The following is a 16,092-nucleotide window of genomic DNA, read 5'->3' on the forward strand; positions in this document are numbered from 1 at the left end:
TCCATTTATTGATTAAAGATTTGTAGAACTCCCCCCCCCAAAAAAAAGAAACAAATAAAAAGCCTATTAACCATGTTTTAGATGTGTTGCAAATACTTTTCTATTCTATTCCTGGTCCTTTAACTTTTTTTATATGTATTTTACTATATAGTTAAATCTTTACTATAGTCATATTGTTAATATTTACTTTATAACTTCTGGGTTTGAATATTTTACTTCTGGTCATGAAAAATATTACTTCTATTTTCTTCTGAAACTCCTTAGATTCTACATATTGATTTTTAACTCACCTGAATATTTCTTGTACATTCTGTGAAATAAGGCTCTATATTTGTTTCATTTCAAGTAATAGTGTTCCATGTACCTTATTTGTTGAATAAGCCTTATTTTACCCATTGATTTGAATATAAACTTAATCATACATTGTTAGATAGATATATACATTTGTCTCTAGAATACTCAGCATATTTCATTGATCTACTTGATTATTTCTGTGCAGGTGTCATGTTGGTTTAATTGCTGAGACTTTATAATGGTTTTAAATTTTTTTAATATTTTATAATTAACTTTGACATTTAAAAAAATAAAGAAAATCAATCTGCATTTAAGAAAGAAAGAAAGAGAGAGAGATGGAATTCCTACCTTTTGCGACAACATGGATAGAACTGGAGAATATTAAGCTACGTGAAATAAGCCAGCTGATGAAAAACAAATACCATATAATCTCACCTATAAGTGGACTCTATTCAACAAAATAAACTAATGAACAGAATGAACCACAGGCACGGAAACATGGAGCCGACTGAAAGTGACCAGAGGGGATGGGGAAAGAGGACAATGGTGGAAAGAAGGGGAAGGGACTTGACAAAGATCATGTATGAATGACCCATGGACATGGACAACAGAGTGGGAATTGACTGTGGGAATGGGATACATGGATTGGGTAAAGGGGTAAAAATTGAGACAACTGTAATAGAATAAACATGATTTATAAATATAAATAAATTAAATTAAATTAAAATTAAGAAAAAGAAATTAAGGAAGACACAAATAAAGGGAAGCATATACTGTGTTCATGGATTGGAAGAATTAACATCATCAAAATGTCCATGCTGCCCCAAGCAATTTATAGATTCAATGCAATCCCTATTAAAATACCAATGATGTATTTCACAGATATAGGACAAACATTTTAAAAATTTATATGGAATCATAAACAACCCCAAAGAGACACAGACATTTTGAGAAATGAGAACAAAGTAGGATCACAATACCTGACATCAAACTATATTACAAGGCCACTGTAATCAGAACAGTCTGGTATTGGCATAAGAACAGATACATAGATCAGTGGAACAGAATAGAGAGCCTAGAAATAAACCCATGTCTCTATGGTCAATTAATATGAGACAAAGGGGGCAGAAGCATAAAATGGAATAAAAATAGCTTTTTCAACAAATGGTGTCGTGAGAGCTGGACAGCTACATGCAAAAAGTTGAAATTTGACCACCAATTTACATCATACACAAAAATAAACTCGGGATGGATAAAAGACTTATATATAAGTTGTGACACCATAAAAGTCCTAGAGGTGCACATAGGCAGGAAACTCTCAGATATTCCACGCAGCAATATTTTCATCGATATGTCCCCTGGAGCAAGGGACATAACGGTAAGAATAAACAAGTGGGACCTCATCAAAATAAGAAGGTTCTGCACGGCTAAAGAAAACATCAGCAAAATGAAAAGGGAGTCAATCATATGGGAAAATATATTTGCCGATGATACCTCAGACAAGGGTTTGGTCTCCAAAATATATGAAGAACTCACATGACTCCACTCCAGGAAGACAAACAATCCAATTAAAACATCGGCAAAGGACCTGAACAGACACTTCTCCAAGGAGGACGTACCCAGGGCCCAGAGACACATGAAAGGATGCTCAGCATCACTAGCCATCAGAGAGATGCAAATTAAAACCACAATTAGATACCACTTCACACCTGTCAGAATGGCCATCATAACCAAATCAACAAAGGGCAAGTGCCGGCGAGGCTGTGGAGAAAAGGGAACCCTAGTGCACTGTTGATGGGAATGCAGACTGGTGCAGCCACTGTAGAAAACAGTTCGGAATTTCCTCAAAAAGCTAAAAATGGAACTGCCTTTTGACCCAGCAATTCCACTGCTGCAGTTATACCCTAAGAACCCCAAAACACCAATTCAAAAGAACCTATGCCCCCCGATGTTCATAGCAGCACAATTTACAATAGCCAAGTGCTGGAAGCAACCTAAGTGCCCATCAGAAATGAGTGAATCAAAAAACTATGGTCCATTTACACAATGGAATACTACACAGCAGAAAGAAAGAAAGAGCTACTACCCTTCGTGACAGCATGGATGGAACTGGAGAGCATTATGCTAAGTGAAATAAGCCAGGAGGTGAAAGACAAATACCATATGATCTCATATGGTATTTCCCCTGTAAGGGGAACCTAATCAACAAAACAAATGAGCAAGGAAAATACAACCAGCAACATTGAGAGAAAAAAGAAACCGCCAATAACAAGAGGGAAGGGGGGAGGCGGGTAACAGGGAAAAGAAGGGGAAGGGTAAAATCAAGGAACAAGTATAAAGGACCCATGAACAAAGCCAAATGGTAGGAGGTGGGGGTGGGTGGGGCAGGGGAAAGTGGTGGTGGGAAAATGGAGACAAATGTATTTGAACAAAAATAAAACCTTAAAAAAATACTCTACAATTACAAGAGTCTTGTATCATAAAGAGAGGTCCCTTCAATAAAATGTATCATTTTAAGAAATAGAATAAAAGCATCATCACTTCACTTTCTTTGCCTATACTTGAATTTATCCCTTATACTTTTAGTAAAAATTCAAGTGTGCATTATATTTATATGCCTATTTATTCTCAGAGAGTATCAAAATTTCCAATATTCCTCCTATGAACTTCTATGTTCTCAGTGAATACAGGTATGACAGTCAACTTCATTAAACTAATGAATTTTGATTTTATCATATATAATCTAATTTCCTCAGCCCCAGTAGCTTAAGTCTAAGATGATATGATGTATGTGTGCATAAACTATTGTGAACTCTCCTACTTAATAAAACTATCAATAATTTATCATGGCATATGATCATAGCAGCTAATTCAGTTCCAAGTTATATAAAACAGCATTTCTTGAATTGGCTAAAATCTAAGGATTAGGGGTTGCCAAACAGTTCTTTAAACTCATTTATATGCTTTAGGTGTTTTGGAATGAGCCTTCTTGAACTTCCTTCACCACAGAGTCCTGTGATGCAGACCACCTACTTGCTGTTTCTTACTGAACAGATGACCGCCTTCCCTTTCTAGCATGATAATGTTTATTCAATTTAATGTCTTGTATTTATATAATATATCAACAGGAATGGTAATTACACTGTCTTGAAAATTAATCTGTCCATTTGTTTGTAACCAAAAGCATATCAGAAATCTGTAGTTCCCAGGTAATGACACACTTCCAAAACTCATTTTTACCATTGAAGTCCTAGTAGTATTTTTTAAATTGGAATCTATGGAGCCATGGATCTACTGTTATATTCATGGGAGTACAAGAGCTCCTCAAGAGAATGGTAAGATTTTGTATTTTTATTAAATAAAATCATATTAGCCTCTCCTGAATCATCTTGATAACAACCTGTGGTATAATACAAAAATATATATGGTCTTTGACAACATCCCCCGGCCTCTCCCCATCTCTCCCCACCCCCCTTCCCCAGCAACAAGTGACAGAGAGCTCCTATAAATTGGAATTTCTTGAGTGATAGGAGTGTCCTTTGTTATTCATAATGAGCACTTTTCCATCACACCTGAGTTTATGCTAAGAGATTACTTAGAATAATGACCCTAGATAAGCCTAAGGATGTAGCTAGTCAACAGAAAGAACCATTGGTTAGACGGCTGGAACTTTCAGCTCCACTTACCAACCTTTGAGTGAGGAGAGGAAGAGGAAGATTGAGCTTTATAAAAACTTTGAACAATGAGATTCAGGGAGCTTCTGGTTTGGTGAACACAGTAAGTTGCAGGGAGGGTGATACACCCTTAGGGCATGGAAGCTCCACTGTTGCCACCTCCCCATACCTTGACTGATACAACTTGTATCCTTTATAATAAACCAGTAAACATAAGTAAACTGTGTTCCTGAGTTTTATGAGCTATTCTAGCAAACCAGCACACTCGAAGTGGAGGGATCATGGAAAAAACTCTGAAGTACAGGTGACCTAGAACTTGAGACAGCTGTCAAAAGAAAGGCGTACTTTTGTAGAATTGAGCCCTAATTTGTAGAGCCTGACACTAATTCCAGGTAGTATTAGAAATGAATTCTTAAACAACCAGTTGGTGTCCACAGAATCAGAAAATTAAGTGTTGTTTGTGAAAAATACCCTAGAATCACCTTAATTTGATACTGGATATATATTAATTTTTGAGTTTGGAGAGAATTATACTAAGTGAAATAAATCAGGCGGTGAAAGACAAATATGATATGATCTCACCTGTAAGTGGAATCTAATCAACAAAACAAACAAGCAAGGAAAATAGAACGAGAGACATGGAAATGAACAAAATGACAGTAACTAGAGGGGAAGGGGGAAGGAGATAAAGGGAAAGAAGGGGAAATGTCAAGTTAAGGAATGTGTATGAAGGACCCAAGGACAAAGACAAAAGGGAAAGGGAGGGAAGGATGGGAGAGGATTGAATGTGGGAGGGTGGGGACAGGCAGGGCAGGGGAGAGTAATGGGGAAAATATGGGGACAACTGTAATTGAACAACAATAAAAAAAATTTTTAAATGAAAGCAAACAAGTAAATGCCTTTGAACCAAGTGACCACTTATTGATATAAAAGCTTAAACAAACAAAAAGTATTTTACAGCCTTGGCTGGTGTGGCTCAGTAGATTGAGCGCTGGCCTGCGAACCTAAGAGCTGCCAGTTCGATTCCCAGTCAGAGCGCATGCCTGGCTCTCCCTTCCCCTCTGCCTAAAAATAAATAAATAAAATCTTTTAAAAAAAACAAAGTATTTTACAGTAATATCAATAAAGAAGAGTGAAAGTATTGAAACATCATATGGCATAAGATAGTTTATACATGCTGAACTCAAAAGAATCTTCGCTGTACATTTTACCATAGAAAGTGCCATAATGTCACAATTTAGTTTTAGCCACACATCATCCATCTCATTAAATTGAGATTGTTTTGTTTGTAATTAACTTTAAATTATATTTTGATTTTATATTATATAACAGCTATAAACAGTAGGCGCGCACACACACACATACCTCTTATAATGTCTATAACTTAAATGGAATTGAAAATGCATATGATTTTTTCCTTTTAAAAAAAGCCAGCACATTATTTAAATTCAAGGAACAAATCCTTAGGTTAACTATAAGATGTTTTATCACTTTCAGTTTACTATCTTTTTCACTGGCTGAAGTATACAACAGTATTATAGTATACATAGTAGTAAGTATTATAAATCACAAGGTACAAAATAAAATTCATATTCTGTTATAACAAACCTTATCTTTGACTTGAACCTTGTAATCTTGGTATCATATAACAAAGTATTAAAATTTACTTATTTTCATATTAAAGTGCCCAAAATAAGGGTTTATCCTCCAAACAGAATAATGTCACTCATTTAATAAAACTTTATAAATTCTTGGGTCATCAAATAAATTCATTTACAGAATAAGTCATTCTCAGAGGTTTACTTACATGATAGTCAGCTTCAGGAAGTTTAATACCAGGAAATAAGTCACTAGTTATTCCATTAAATAAGGGTATATCATGTGATAAAAACTTTGGTTCATTTACATCTTTAATTGATCGAAGAAGCTAAAATCATCCAAAAAATGTAATATTAAGTTAATTGCCAGTATTTGCCCTCTCCTCCTTATACCCAAAGTCAAAGTTTCTTTTACACTCTTGCACGGAATCCCCATACAAAAAAGCCTAACTTCTTACCAAGCCAACAGGTCTTTACATTCTGATAAAGTAAAATGAATAACATAACACCTAAACTATCATTTCAACCTCATATAAAAAGGCTCAAAGCAAGAACTCCCTTTTTTGCCCATTTATAGTTCCTGATCAACTTCACTAAAAAAAAAATTATTTTGCTACTCAAGCTTTCTTTCACAATGTATATATTTAATACTTACAAGTATATCTTCATTTTCATTTGGAAATTTTAGTTTAAGGTTTCCAGCAGCCACTAAAACTGCTTTTACTGCTCGCATTCCATAGTCATAATGAAACTGTGATGAGAGCTGCTCTGAGCAAAGCCTGTAGGTCATTACTATCTTCACAGACAGAGGCTTTGCATTCAAAAATCCATAGGAATAGAGGGAGATTTCTGCTATGAGGGCATAGTTTGGAACCATCATAGCCACTGTTCTAAAAAGAACCTGAAGTATATAATAAATGAAATATATTATTTACATAAAGTAAACCATTTTTAAAGCTGAGCATAAGCACCCAAAGATAATGTGTTGATATTCAAGTTTATTCCCCCAATGCAGTACCCTTTCATTAACTCTGTTATTTTTCAGTAGCACATTAAGAGTTTTATGTACTTTAATAATTTTTAGATATATAAAAAAAAGCTTTTGGAAGTTTAATACACAGAAAAGGGAAATTATAAAAAATACACTATTTTTTGTGGATTATGCTGTTACTTTTGATTAACAAATTTACACTCATAAAAATACTACCTTAAGATTATCTGGCAATTCAGAACGTCCTGCATAGCCAGGATTCATGGTAATAGCCACAAAACAGTTTGGATTGAGTTTAAGTTCTGTCCCCTCAAAAATAAATACTTCCAGCTTCTGTTGAATGGCTCTCTGAATGCAAAGGATCTGTTGAGCTACCACCGACAACACTTCCAACTCAATTCGATTAAATTCATCAAAGCAAGCCCAAGCACCAGAAGAAGCCAATCCTTTAAAAAACTAAGGACAAGAAAAAGGGAGAAGATTTTCTTAGGAAAATGCATCGCTTGTTAAATATTTAACCTTTTAAGTCAAAGTTGAAATTTAAGCTTAATAGAAGTCCCAAAGGTATAAGCAATATCTTTACACCTAAAACCAAGGTTCAAGTAATGCTTAAACCACGTTTAAATAATGTTTAAATATGAGTTTGCTTCAGTTTATCCAGTCAGACTGAGCTGTAAGTTTGTAACGTTTAAAATGTAACTTTACCTTTCCCATTGCTAGATAATCTAGCCCATCTGAACAGTTGAACACCACACACTGTACAGCAAGAGCTTTAGCCAAGTCCTTGGTGGTTTCAGTTTTTCCTGTGCCTGCTGGCCCTTCTGGGGCACCTCCAAGGTTTAAATAGAAGGCACCAATCTGAAAAGAAAAGTTCATGTGAAAAGAAAGACATGCTTAAATGGAAAAAAAAATTAGACAATTGTTTGCAAAACAGATTGATTCAGTTTAATTGTAACTTCAGAGACTCAGTAATATAATTGCATTGTTCAGTTAATTTTTAGCACATAATTTGCTAGCTGCACGAAGATAAGCAGTTTGAAGAGTCTTTAAAAAGTGAAAATATATCAAAAATCTCCTTATGTTTTAACACTTTATATGTACTCCATTTGCCTTTAAAAAACAAACAGAATATAGCCTTGAGGTGTTATATTATAGCCATCCCTATATGAAATTTGGTGTTAAAATTTGGTCAGAAAGTTAAAATTTGGTCAGGAAGTTTTAATTAGAAGTGGTTGTGGGGACGATTATGGAGTTCAATAATGACAATCTCTTGAATAGCCTCAAAGAAGGTAAACACCTGAAAGTGAGTGTTATGAATGGTTGTCTATCAGTTGGAAGACAAACAAATGGCCTATTATATAATTTTATATATGAGTTACCCTGGCTATTGATCCTGATAACTCTTGCTATGTTCTCCATTCCCATAACTCTGTTCTATACTTCTCTTACCAGTAGTATTACTTTCTACCTTGCATTACAGTTAATTATGTACATTTCCCTCTCTCAATTAGACTTTAAGTTCAGTAAACACAACATCAGCAGTATCTGAATGCTTCTGAGTCCCCACAATGACTAGAACAGTGGCTGAACATTTTTAGAAGCATATAGATTACAGTTAATTCCCTACCTATGGAGCTTGCTTCACAAAAACCACCATGAGAGTTTGTGAAATTTAACACCTTTTAGGAAAAATAAGGTTAACAGACACAAAGTTGTACATATGGGGAAGCAGGAGGTATATGGGGACTCTTGTACTTTCTGCTTAATTTGCTCTTTAAAATGTCAATTTTTAAAATAAATAAAAAAATGCACCTATGAAAATCGTATTTTTACCTTTACTGAAATAAAACAACAGACATCTAAAAGAAGGCAATATCAATGGTTATTTCATCTATCTTAAATTTATGATAAATGCTCCACTGTTAATATCCATTAATTTGATTGTTGGAAACCTTTCCCTTTATAATTTCAAGAAAATGCTTACAAATGTGTTCCTTTTATTGTTAATATACTAGAAGACTTACTCGACTTTTCAACCTAGTGTTGCATACAGGTGTTTAATGTGCTTCTGATTTTACAACTTGAAGTTGTTACCTTCTACCTTAAAAGTATTCACAGCTTTGATTTCACTGAGGTCCCAGATAGGACATAGAAGCTTGAGATTCATTTATTCAACAAATATTTAGAGAGGAGTTATGTACTTGTTCACCACTCGAGAGGAAAACTAGACATGGTCCCTGCCCTCAGAGAGCTTCCTGAGAAATCTGAGGGTTTGGTGAAACATTTTATAGTAGATGGATCAGCACCCTACCCAGATTCCCTTTAGTGGTCACTGCATCTATCCTCCAAATGCTGTGAGTATCAGCTACAAATAGCTCCCAACTGCTCTTTTTTCCTGAAAATTGTTCTCAATTAATAGAAGGTTCCTTGTTGGCAAATACCTTGAAAGCTCACTTATACTCCTAACCCCAGGGGTGACCCATAGCCAACGACTATAAAGGGGTGTAAAAGCCACATCTCTTTGCCTTAAAGTGGGATGACTTTGTGCTGCCATTCATGCTCCAAATCTCCCTTGAGATCAGGCTAAGGATACATATTCGATGAAATCACATCTTTCCTTAGCTTTTCCCCCTGCTTTCTTCACTTCCTTACAGGTTTTTGCTGAGAGCATTCCCTAGTAAATCATTTGCCCAAGAATCCCCATTTCATTTCTGCTTCTAGAGGACTCAAAGACACTTTAATTTTACTTACTCAGCACAGGTAAGTTGGTGTTTCCTGATGCTCCTTCTCAATTTCCAGGTAGGGTTTCCAGGTTTAGCAAATTTAAATGTAGGATGCCCAGTTAAATTTGAATTTCTGACAATGAATAAATATGTCCTGTGCAATATTTGGGACATATTTATACTAAAAATGTATTTGTTGTTTATTTGAAATTCAAATTTATGCAGGGGTCCTGTATTTTATCTGGCAACCCTAATCCCAATTTTTGTTAATAGTCATAGCTCTATCCTCCATAGCTTCTCAACAAGCACATACCTCAGCACCAACCCCCTACATGTTAGCTCTCTCCCTCCTATTCAACAGAACTAAGTCGGAGTTCTAAGGCCCAAATGTACTTCCCTCATCTTCCTGTTATCTCTCCCAGAACTGAACTGCAAAAAAAAATTATACCATTTTCTGAAGTTCCAGTTTTCTTTTTAAATCTCCAATATCTTCCTTTTTCTAATTGTCCCCAATGGGGGTGATGGATGCTTTTCAAACATTAAAATTCAAACATGCTTATATTCTACAAAAGCACCCAGAATTAACTATTCATTACTATAACTTTACATAAAGGAATTTTGGAATTAGAAAAGAATAGCTGTATTCAACTATCACTGATAGAATAAAATGAGGATAGCAATGTTAAATTTGGACAAGGAAATCTGATACCACATCAAAAAGTAATCTTTAATGTATGAATTAAAGTAATTTAAATGCTTACCAATGTTCTGTAACACCTGTCAGTTAGAGGAGTAATGACCAGTCGAGGTGAGTTGCCTAGATATTCATAAGCATATTTTACATTGCAATTAATGATACGAACTCGAGCATTCTCATATTCCCAATAATATCGAAGCTGAGCAAGCCACTGGAAATCTGTATCATGTGAGACACCTAAAAAGAATAAAATAAAACAAGACACATAATCCTGAAATGTAAATAATTTGAAAAATAGGTATTTTATCATTTTTTATAGTAGAAAATGTTAAAACAACTCATGTTTTTCAATTTGTCAAAAAGATCATATAAAATATATTCTGTTGAAAGAGAAAAAAACATGTAGTCTAAGTCTTTGTTTCTAGAAGCTATTGCTATTTTATCTTTAATATTGAAGAAAAAGTCACATACCCATATCAATCATGTCCATGACCACATCTCTAGCGTGGACATCAATAGTAACTAAAGCCCCCAGAGTAGTCCTGGTCTGCTTTGAAAGTTTTCCTCTTACCAGCTCTACAATATCATTTAGTTGATTCTGAAGTTCCTTATAATACTTCTTTAAACCCTACAAAATTAAAAAGCAATTACTCTAATGTTACATAGTACCTAAAATATATATTTTATACACTTACTCTTATACAAAACAATCCTAACTCCATAATATATCCCAACATAAAAATGAATTAGAGTGATTTTGTCTAAGCTTAGTATGAAATATGTTTTCAAATAATTATAAAATTTTAATGCTATATGTAGAAATTGGGGAGAAGATTGGCTTTGCAAAGAATAAACTAAGAAACATAGCATGTAGAAAAAATAGTACTTTAAATCAAATAATGCTTTACCTTTGTCCCACCACTTATAACTTCCTGTGTCTCAGAAGTCCAGAACATTTGAGAAACACAAAGAACAACTTGGCCAGGCCATTCTCGAACCCAATCTCTTCTTGCCGAGTCTGGATAAGCCTGAATAATTAAAAAGCATTTCTAACTTTAAAAGATTACTAAAGGAAAAAAAGCTAAATGTCTAACAATAGAGAAGTGCAATATTTGGTACATCATAGGCTAGAATACCATATGGTCAAGAAAATTTTTGTATGACTATTTAAAATACCTGAAAATGTTTTTATAAATTATAATTATATTTTTAAACATGTATATATTTTTATATTCCTCTGCTGTGGGGAGTTGTCAAGTTTCTAAATAAAATGTCCATTACTTCTGTTAAAATATAAGAGCTTTATTAAACTAAAAAAATAAATCAGTTTAATAAATTATATACATCGATGCCAAGATTTAATTGAAAAGGAGACTGACTATACAATTTAGTAGAAAACTGGACTAGTATTAGAGCCCTTGTATTATTAATCCATAGCAATTCTAAAAATTTGTATGACCAGAGTATATAATTTGAATAATCATATATTTGTTTAATTATAATTGAACAACTTATGCTTTTGAATTCAAAGTATACTTTCATGTCCTTCTGACATTTTTATTTATTTAAAGGGATTTTGAAGGGGTTAAAAAATAACTTGCTTCAAAAGTAAATGATAATTTATAAAGGATCCTTGATAAAGGAGATCCAAATTATGAACTGGAAAAAAATAACCAATTGCAGGACAACGTTTGAAGTTGATGCTAGTAGACACTATAAATTTAATACAATGATACCATCTTTAATATAAGATTATAACACCATCTTCAACATACTTCAGATATAAACATAAGGATATAAAATATTATCATTAAAATGCCTTTTGAGTAGCAATATTTAGAAATAAATGCAAATGACTAACAAGTTTCAAAGAATGAATGAATCATTGCTATGTACATAGAAGAAAATTTCTATTCTTACTAAGGAAATGCTTTCATGGAAAATGTTATTCTTTCCTATATATTTTAGTTTGTTTAGAGTCATAAGTAGAAAAGAGAAAAAGTCAAGCTCTATCTACAGGAACAGTGAAGCTGAACAGAACAGTCACTGCAAGATGAGCTTCATAGGGCTCTTGGTAAAGGGAAAAGGATACCTCACTCACATGAAGTGAGTAACTGGATATAAGGCTGCAATGGCTTTTTAAGTGATTTTTTTTAACTACACAACTATTCCTTTGTGGTCCCCCAAAATAGAAATATACTGAAGCTTATCATTCAAGGTTAGGTTAACTGGATTAGCATAAGTGAGGTACATGTAGTGCCTAGGTGTTATATTTCTTTCAAATATATATCCCCCCTTAATGTTTGTTCAACTCATTTCAAGTTTTTAAGTAATAAGTTTTGAACAACAGTAAGAGAACTAGATCACACATTTAACACCCATGTCTGAGGTTATTTCTGATCACAGGGCCTTCACACTGGATACCAAGATGCTCTTCTATTTGCTCTTTATCTGGTTAATTCTTACTTACCCTTTGGGTCACAGTTTCAATTTCACTTTCTCTAATTGCCTATCACTAGAACCCTTCCCCCCTGTAATACATCTTATTATTCTTCTTTTGTAGCACTTAATCATGTATATAATCAATTCTTACTAATATTATCTTAATAATGTTAGAAACAAATAAAGAGTAAATAAAATAATAAATGGATTTAAATAGTAAAAACTTTAAGTGTTCATTTACTGGTACCCATTCAAAACTTCCTAAAAGAAAGCATTTTTAGAATATAAGGTAGAATATACTCAATTCAAGGAAACACACCAGTCTGGCTGCAGCGATCACGTCATGAATACTCCGGAGCATTAAATCTTCCACTTGAATGAGCCACTTTTCCACAGCACCTCGTGCTGCAGATGTAGAAATAAGTGCAATCAGCTCCACGCGCTCACCTTCAGAGCTATACATGGCCTTAATGTCCAAATTGGGAAGGAACTCCAATTTAGCAATGCCCTCAAAGCATTTTTTTAAATGAGGCTGAACTCTAAGTGGATCTTTGGTCTCTGACAAAATCTCTAACATTTCATCATTAGATAAAAAGAAGAAACTAGAGAAAAACATGAAAATAAAAGTGCTTTAGTTGTTATTCATCACACATCACAAAATGCTTTCAATGAGAGCACAGTTGATTATCCATCATACCGAGGGAAGAAAAGTCGTTTTTTTTCAAGATATGCATTAAGCCCTTTCATAATTTTCTCCAAAAGTTCATTGCAGTTCTGTAGTTTTTCCAATAAACCTGTTAAAGAAGTAGCAGCAAGAACCTAAAAGAGACAAATTTTTCAGTTCATCACTTATATACCAGATATAATTGTAAGACCTAAACATTAATCTATATTACATATTAAAAATGTTAAAATGTCAAAAGGTTTATGAAAATTGTCATAAAATGTTTTGTAATGGAAAACTATTAAAATTCAATAAATCACAACTCTTCTGATCCAAAGATGCTAGTCACAAATGGTAAGTTATAACTGTCATGCATATTTTCATTTCTCCTATTTTTTTTGAGTGATGTGGGAAGAGTCTGTTAAGTTGGTGTGTGATAATTATTTTAACATTTACAACTATCAGCTATAAACTTAACAATCTACATGTATGATTTGGCAAACTGTGTCTCATGGGATAAATCCAGTTTGCTACCAGTTTTTCCTTTTTTATGAGGTATAATTAACAAATAAAAATTTTATATATTTAAGATGTACAACTAGATGTTTTGATGTACACAGACATTGTTCTGCCAGTTTTTGTATGGGCTGCAAATGAAGAGTTATTTTTACACTCTCAAAAGTGTACACTTCTCAACGTGAGAAGTGACGTGAACACTTCTTCCAAGAAGATATACAAATGGCCAACAGATACAGGAAAAGTTGCTCACTTCACTAGTTATTAGGGAGATGCAAATCAAAACTACAATGAGATACCACCTCACATCTGTTAGAATGGCTAGTTTCAACAAGACAGGTAATAACAAGTGTTGGAATGGTTGTGGAGAAAAAAGAACCCTCATTCACTGCTGGTGGTAATGTAGACTAGTACAGCCACTATGGAAAACACAAGGGGGCTCTGCAAAAAAATTAAGAATAGGGTTACCATATGACCCAGCATCCCCTCTTCTGGGCATCTACCTGAAAAATTTGAAAACATTTATTTGCAAAGATAAATGTACCCCTATATTCATTATAGCATTATTCACAGTGGCCAAGACATGGAAACAACCAAAATGTCCTTCGATAGATGATTAGGTAAAAAAGATGTGGTACATATACACAATAGAATACTACTCAGCTGTAAAAATAAAGATGAAATACTGTCACTTGTGACAACATGGATGGACTTTGAGAATATCATGCTAAACAAAATAAGTCAGACAGAAAATTTAAGAACCATGTGATTTCACTTGTATGTGGGATATAAAACTGAAGTCAATAAATGAGTAAACAAGAAAAACGAACAGAAACTCAGACACAGACCACAGTATAGTGGTTACCGGGAGAAAGGGGGTTAGAGGGTAGTCAAGGGTGTCAAATATATCGTAAAGAAAGATGATTTAACTTGCATCATGGGCACACAATGCAATATACAGATCATGAATCATAAAAATGTACACTTGAAACCTATGTAAATAATCTTATTAACCAATGTTACCCCAATAAAATTAAATTTAAAAATAATTACAAGTAGTATATCTTATGAATTGAAAAGCAAAATTATTTTAATACTTTATACTTTCTTACATTTTTCCTGAACTTTCTAGTTTGTGTACAATGAGGTATTTTTTTTAATCAGAAAAAAAGCCAAATTCTTTTTTTTCATAGACGAAAATAAAGGTTCGCCTTTATTTGTAAGAGAAAAAATAAACACTACACCTTTGGATCTTTTGCACAAAACTTCATGATATCCCTCCAATGTCTGTCTACTGTCTGAAATTGACGTCCTTCTTCTGGCATCTGTTGCATGATATCCTCAGAACAAAAAATGGGCTCCAAGTATAACCACTGAGCTTGTACTTTTAACCATTCATCAATTGTTTCTTGTATTCGAATCAAGCGGTCCTCCCAAGCCTTAATGAAAAGCATAGTGTACTAATTCAGTTATTAAAGAAAAAAGATAAATTATAGCAAGAAATATGTATTTAAAATTGACTATTATTTTTAAATCAATGCACAATAGCTCAAGATCACTTATCAGTGTCTCACATAAGTTTACAAAAACTTTAGGAAGTCTGAAGTTTTCCTAAATCATTGGAACTCACAACTGGAAATGATTGTAATTATTTAGACCAATCTCTTAATCCCTAGGTAAACTACCTCAAATCCAAAAAGCATCCAGGAATATATGAGGGGGAACCCCCACAAAACCAGAATTGCCTTCCGGAGGATGTGTCCCTTGTAGTATAGGCTTCCCCCCTGCTAAGTGAGTGTTCTAGGAACTCATTTGTATCAGTGTCCTAGCAGGTGTTGTTGTGAGAGGCTGCCTTCAGCTTCAGTGAATTTTTTTGAAGACTCTTTCAACACTTTGCCCACTGCATGATAGGTGATTTCCAAGCACCTCTACCCACACCTTGCCAACTGTTTAGCAGTTTTTGACCAAAAACAGCATGACCCTTCTGCCCCACCCTCCCTGTTTACCCAGTCTCACCCTGAGCAACTTTTTTTTTTGTTTCCCAAGTGAAGGAGTCCTAAAAGGGAAACATTTTGTAGATGTGAAAAAGGTGAAACAAAAAATGGCAGAAGCACTAAAAGGCATCAAAATTGATGAGTTCAAAAACTGTTTGACCAGTGGGGAAAAAAGTCTTGATAGATGTATTGCATCCAATGGAGAGTACTTTGAGGGTGACTGAAGTTTAAACATGTAAGAATAAGTACACAATTTTTATAAATAAATTCCATTTTGGGGGGGTCCCCCTCATATCCTTATATAAAGCAATAGTTATAAACCTAGGGGCTAATTTGTTCCCCAACCCAAAGAACATCTGACAATGTCTGGAGACATTTTCATTGGTTGCAACCGATGGGCTGAGGGTGCTACTAATATCTACTGGGTAGAAGCCAGGAATGCTGCTAAACTCCCTGCAATGTACATGACAATTCTCACAGCAAAGAATTATTCAGCCTA

At 34.1% G+C, this 16,092-nt stretch overlaps 1 protein-coding gene across 1 annotated transcript in view; it reads right to left on the reverse strand.

Moving 5' to 3' along the window:
- Positions 1–16,092, reverse strand: part of DNAH12 (dynein axonemal heavy chain 12) — a 230,243-nt gene that overhangs the window by 132,310 nt on the left and 81,841 nt on the right. The window contains exons 19-28 of the mRNA XM_054561819.1: positions 14,844–15,038; positions 13,117–13,238; positions 12,739–13,021; positions 10,886–11,005; positions 10,449–10,605; positions 10,042–10,214; positions 7,263–7,415; positions 6,774–7,013; positions 6,222–6,467; positions 5,776–5,895 (exon numbers count right to left, since the gene is read on the reverse strand). Of these exons, the coding sequence (XP_054417794.1) occupies positions 5,776–5,895; positions 6,222–6,467; positions 6,774–7,013; positions 7,263–7,415; positions 10,042–10,214; positions 10,449–10,605; positions 10,886–11,005; positions 12,739–13,021; positions 13,117–13,238; positions 14,844–15,038 (1,809 nt within the window). The remainder of the gene's footprint in view (positions 1–5,775; positions 5,896–6,221; positions 6,468–6,773; positions 7,014–7,262; positions 7,416–10,041; positions 10,215–10,448; positions 10,606–10,885; positions 11,006–12,738; positions 13,022–13,116; positions 13,239–14,843; positions 15,039–16,092) is intronic.

This window comes from Pteronotus mesoamericanus, unplaced genomic scaffold, assembly GCF_021234165.1.
Source record: "Pteronotus mesoamericanus isolate MK-2021 breed Mesoamerican mustached bat unplaced genomic scaffold, CSHL_Meso_final scaffold_54, whole genome shotgun sequence".
Classification (NCBI taxonomy): domain Eukaryota; kingdom Metazoa; phylum Chordata; class Mammalia; order Chiroptera; family Mormoopidae; genus Pteronotus; species Pteronotus mesoamericanus.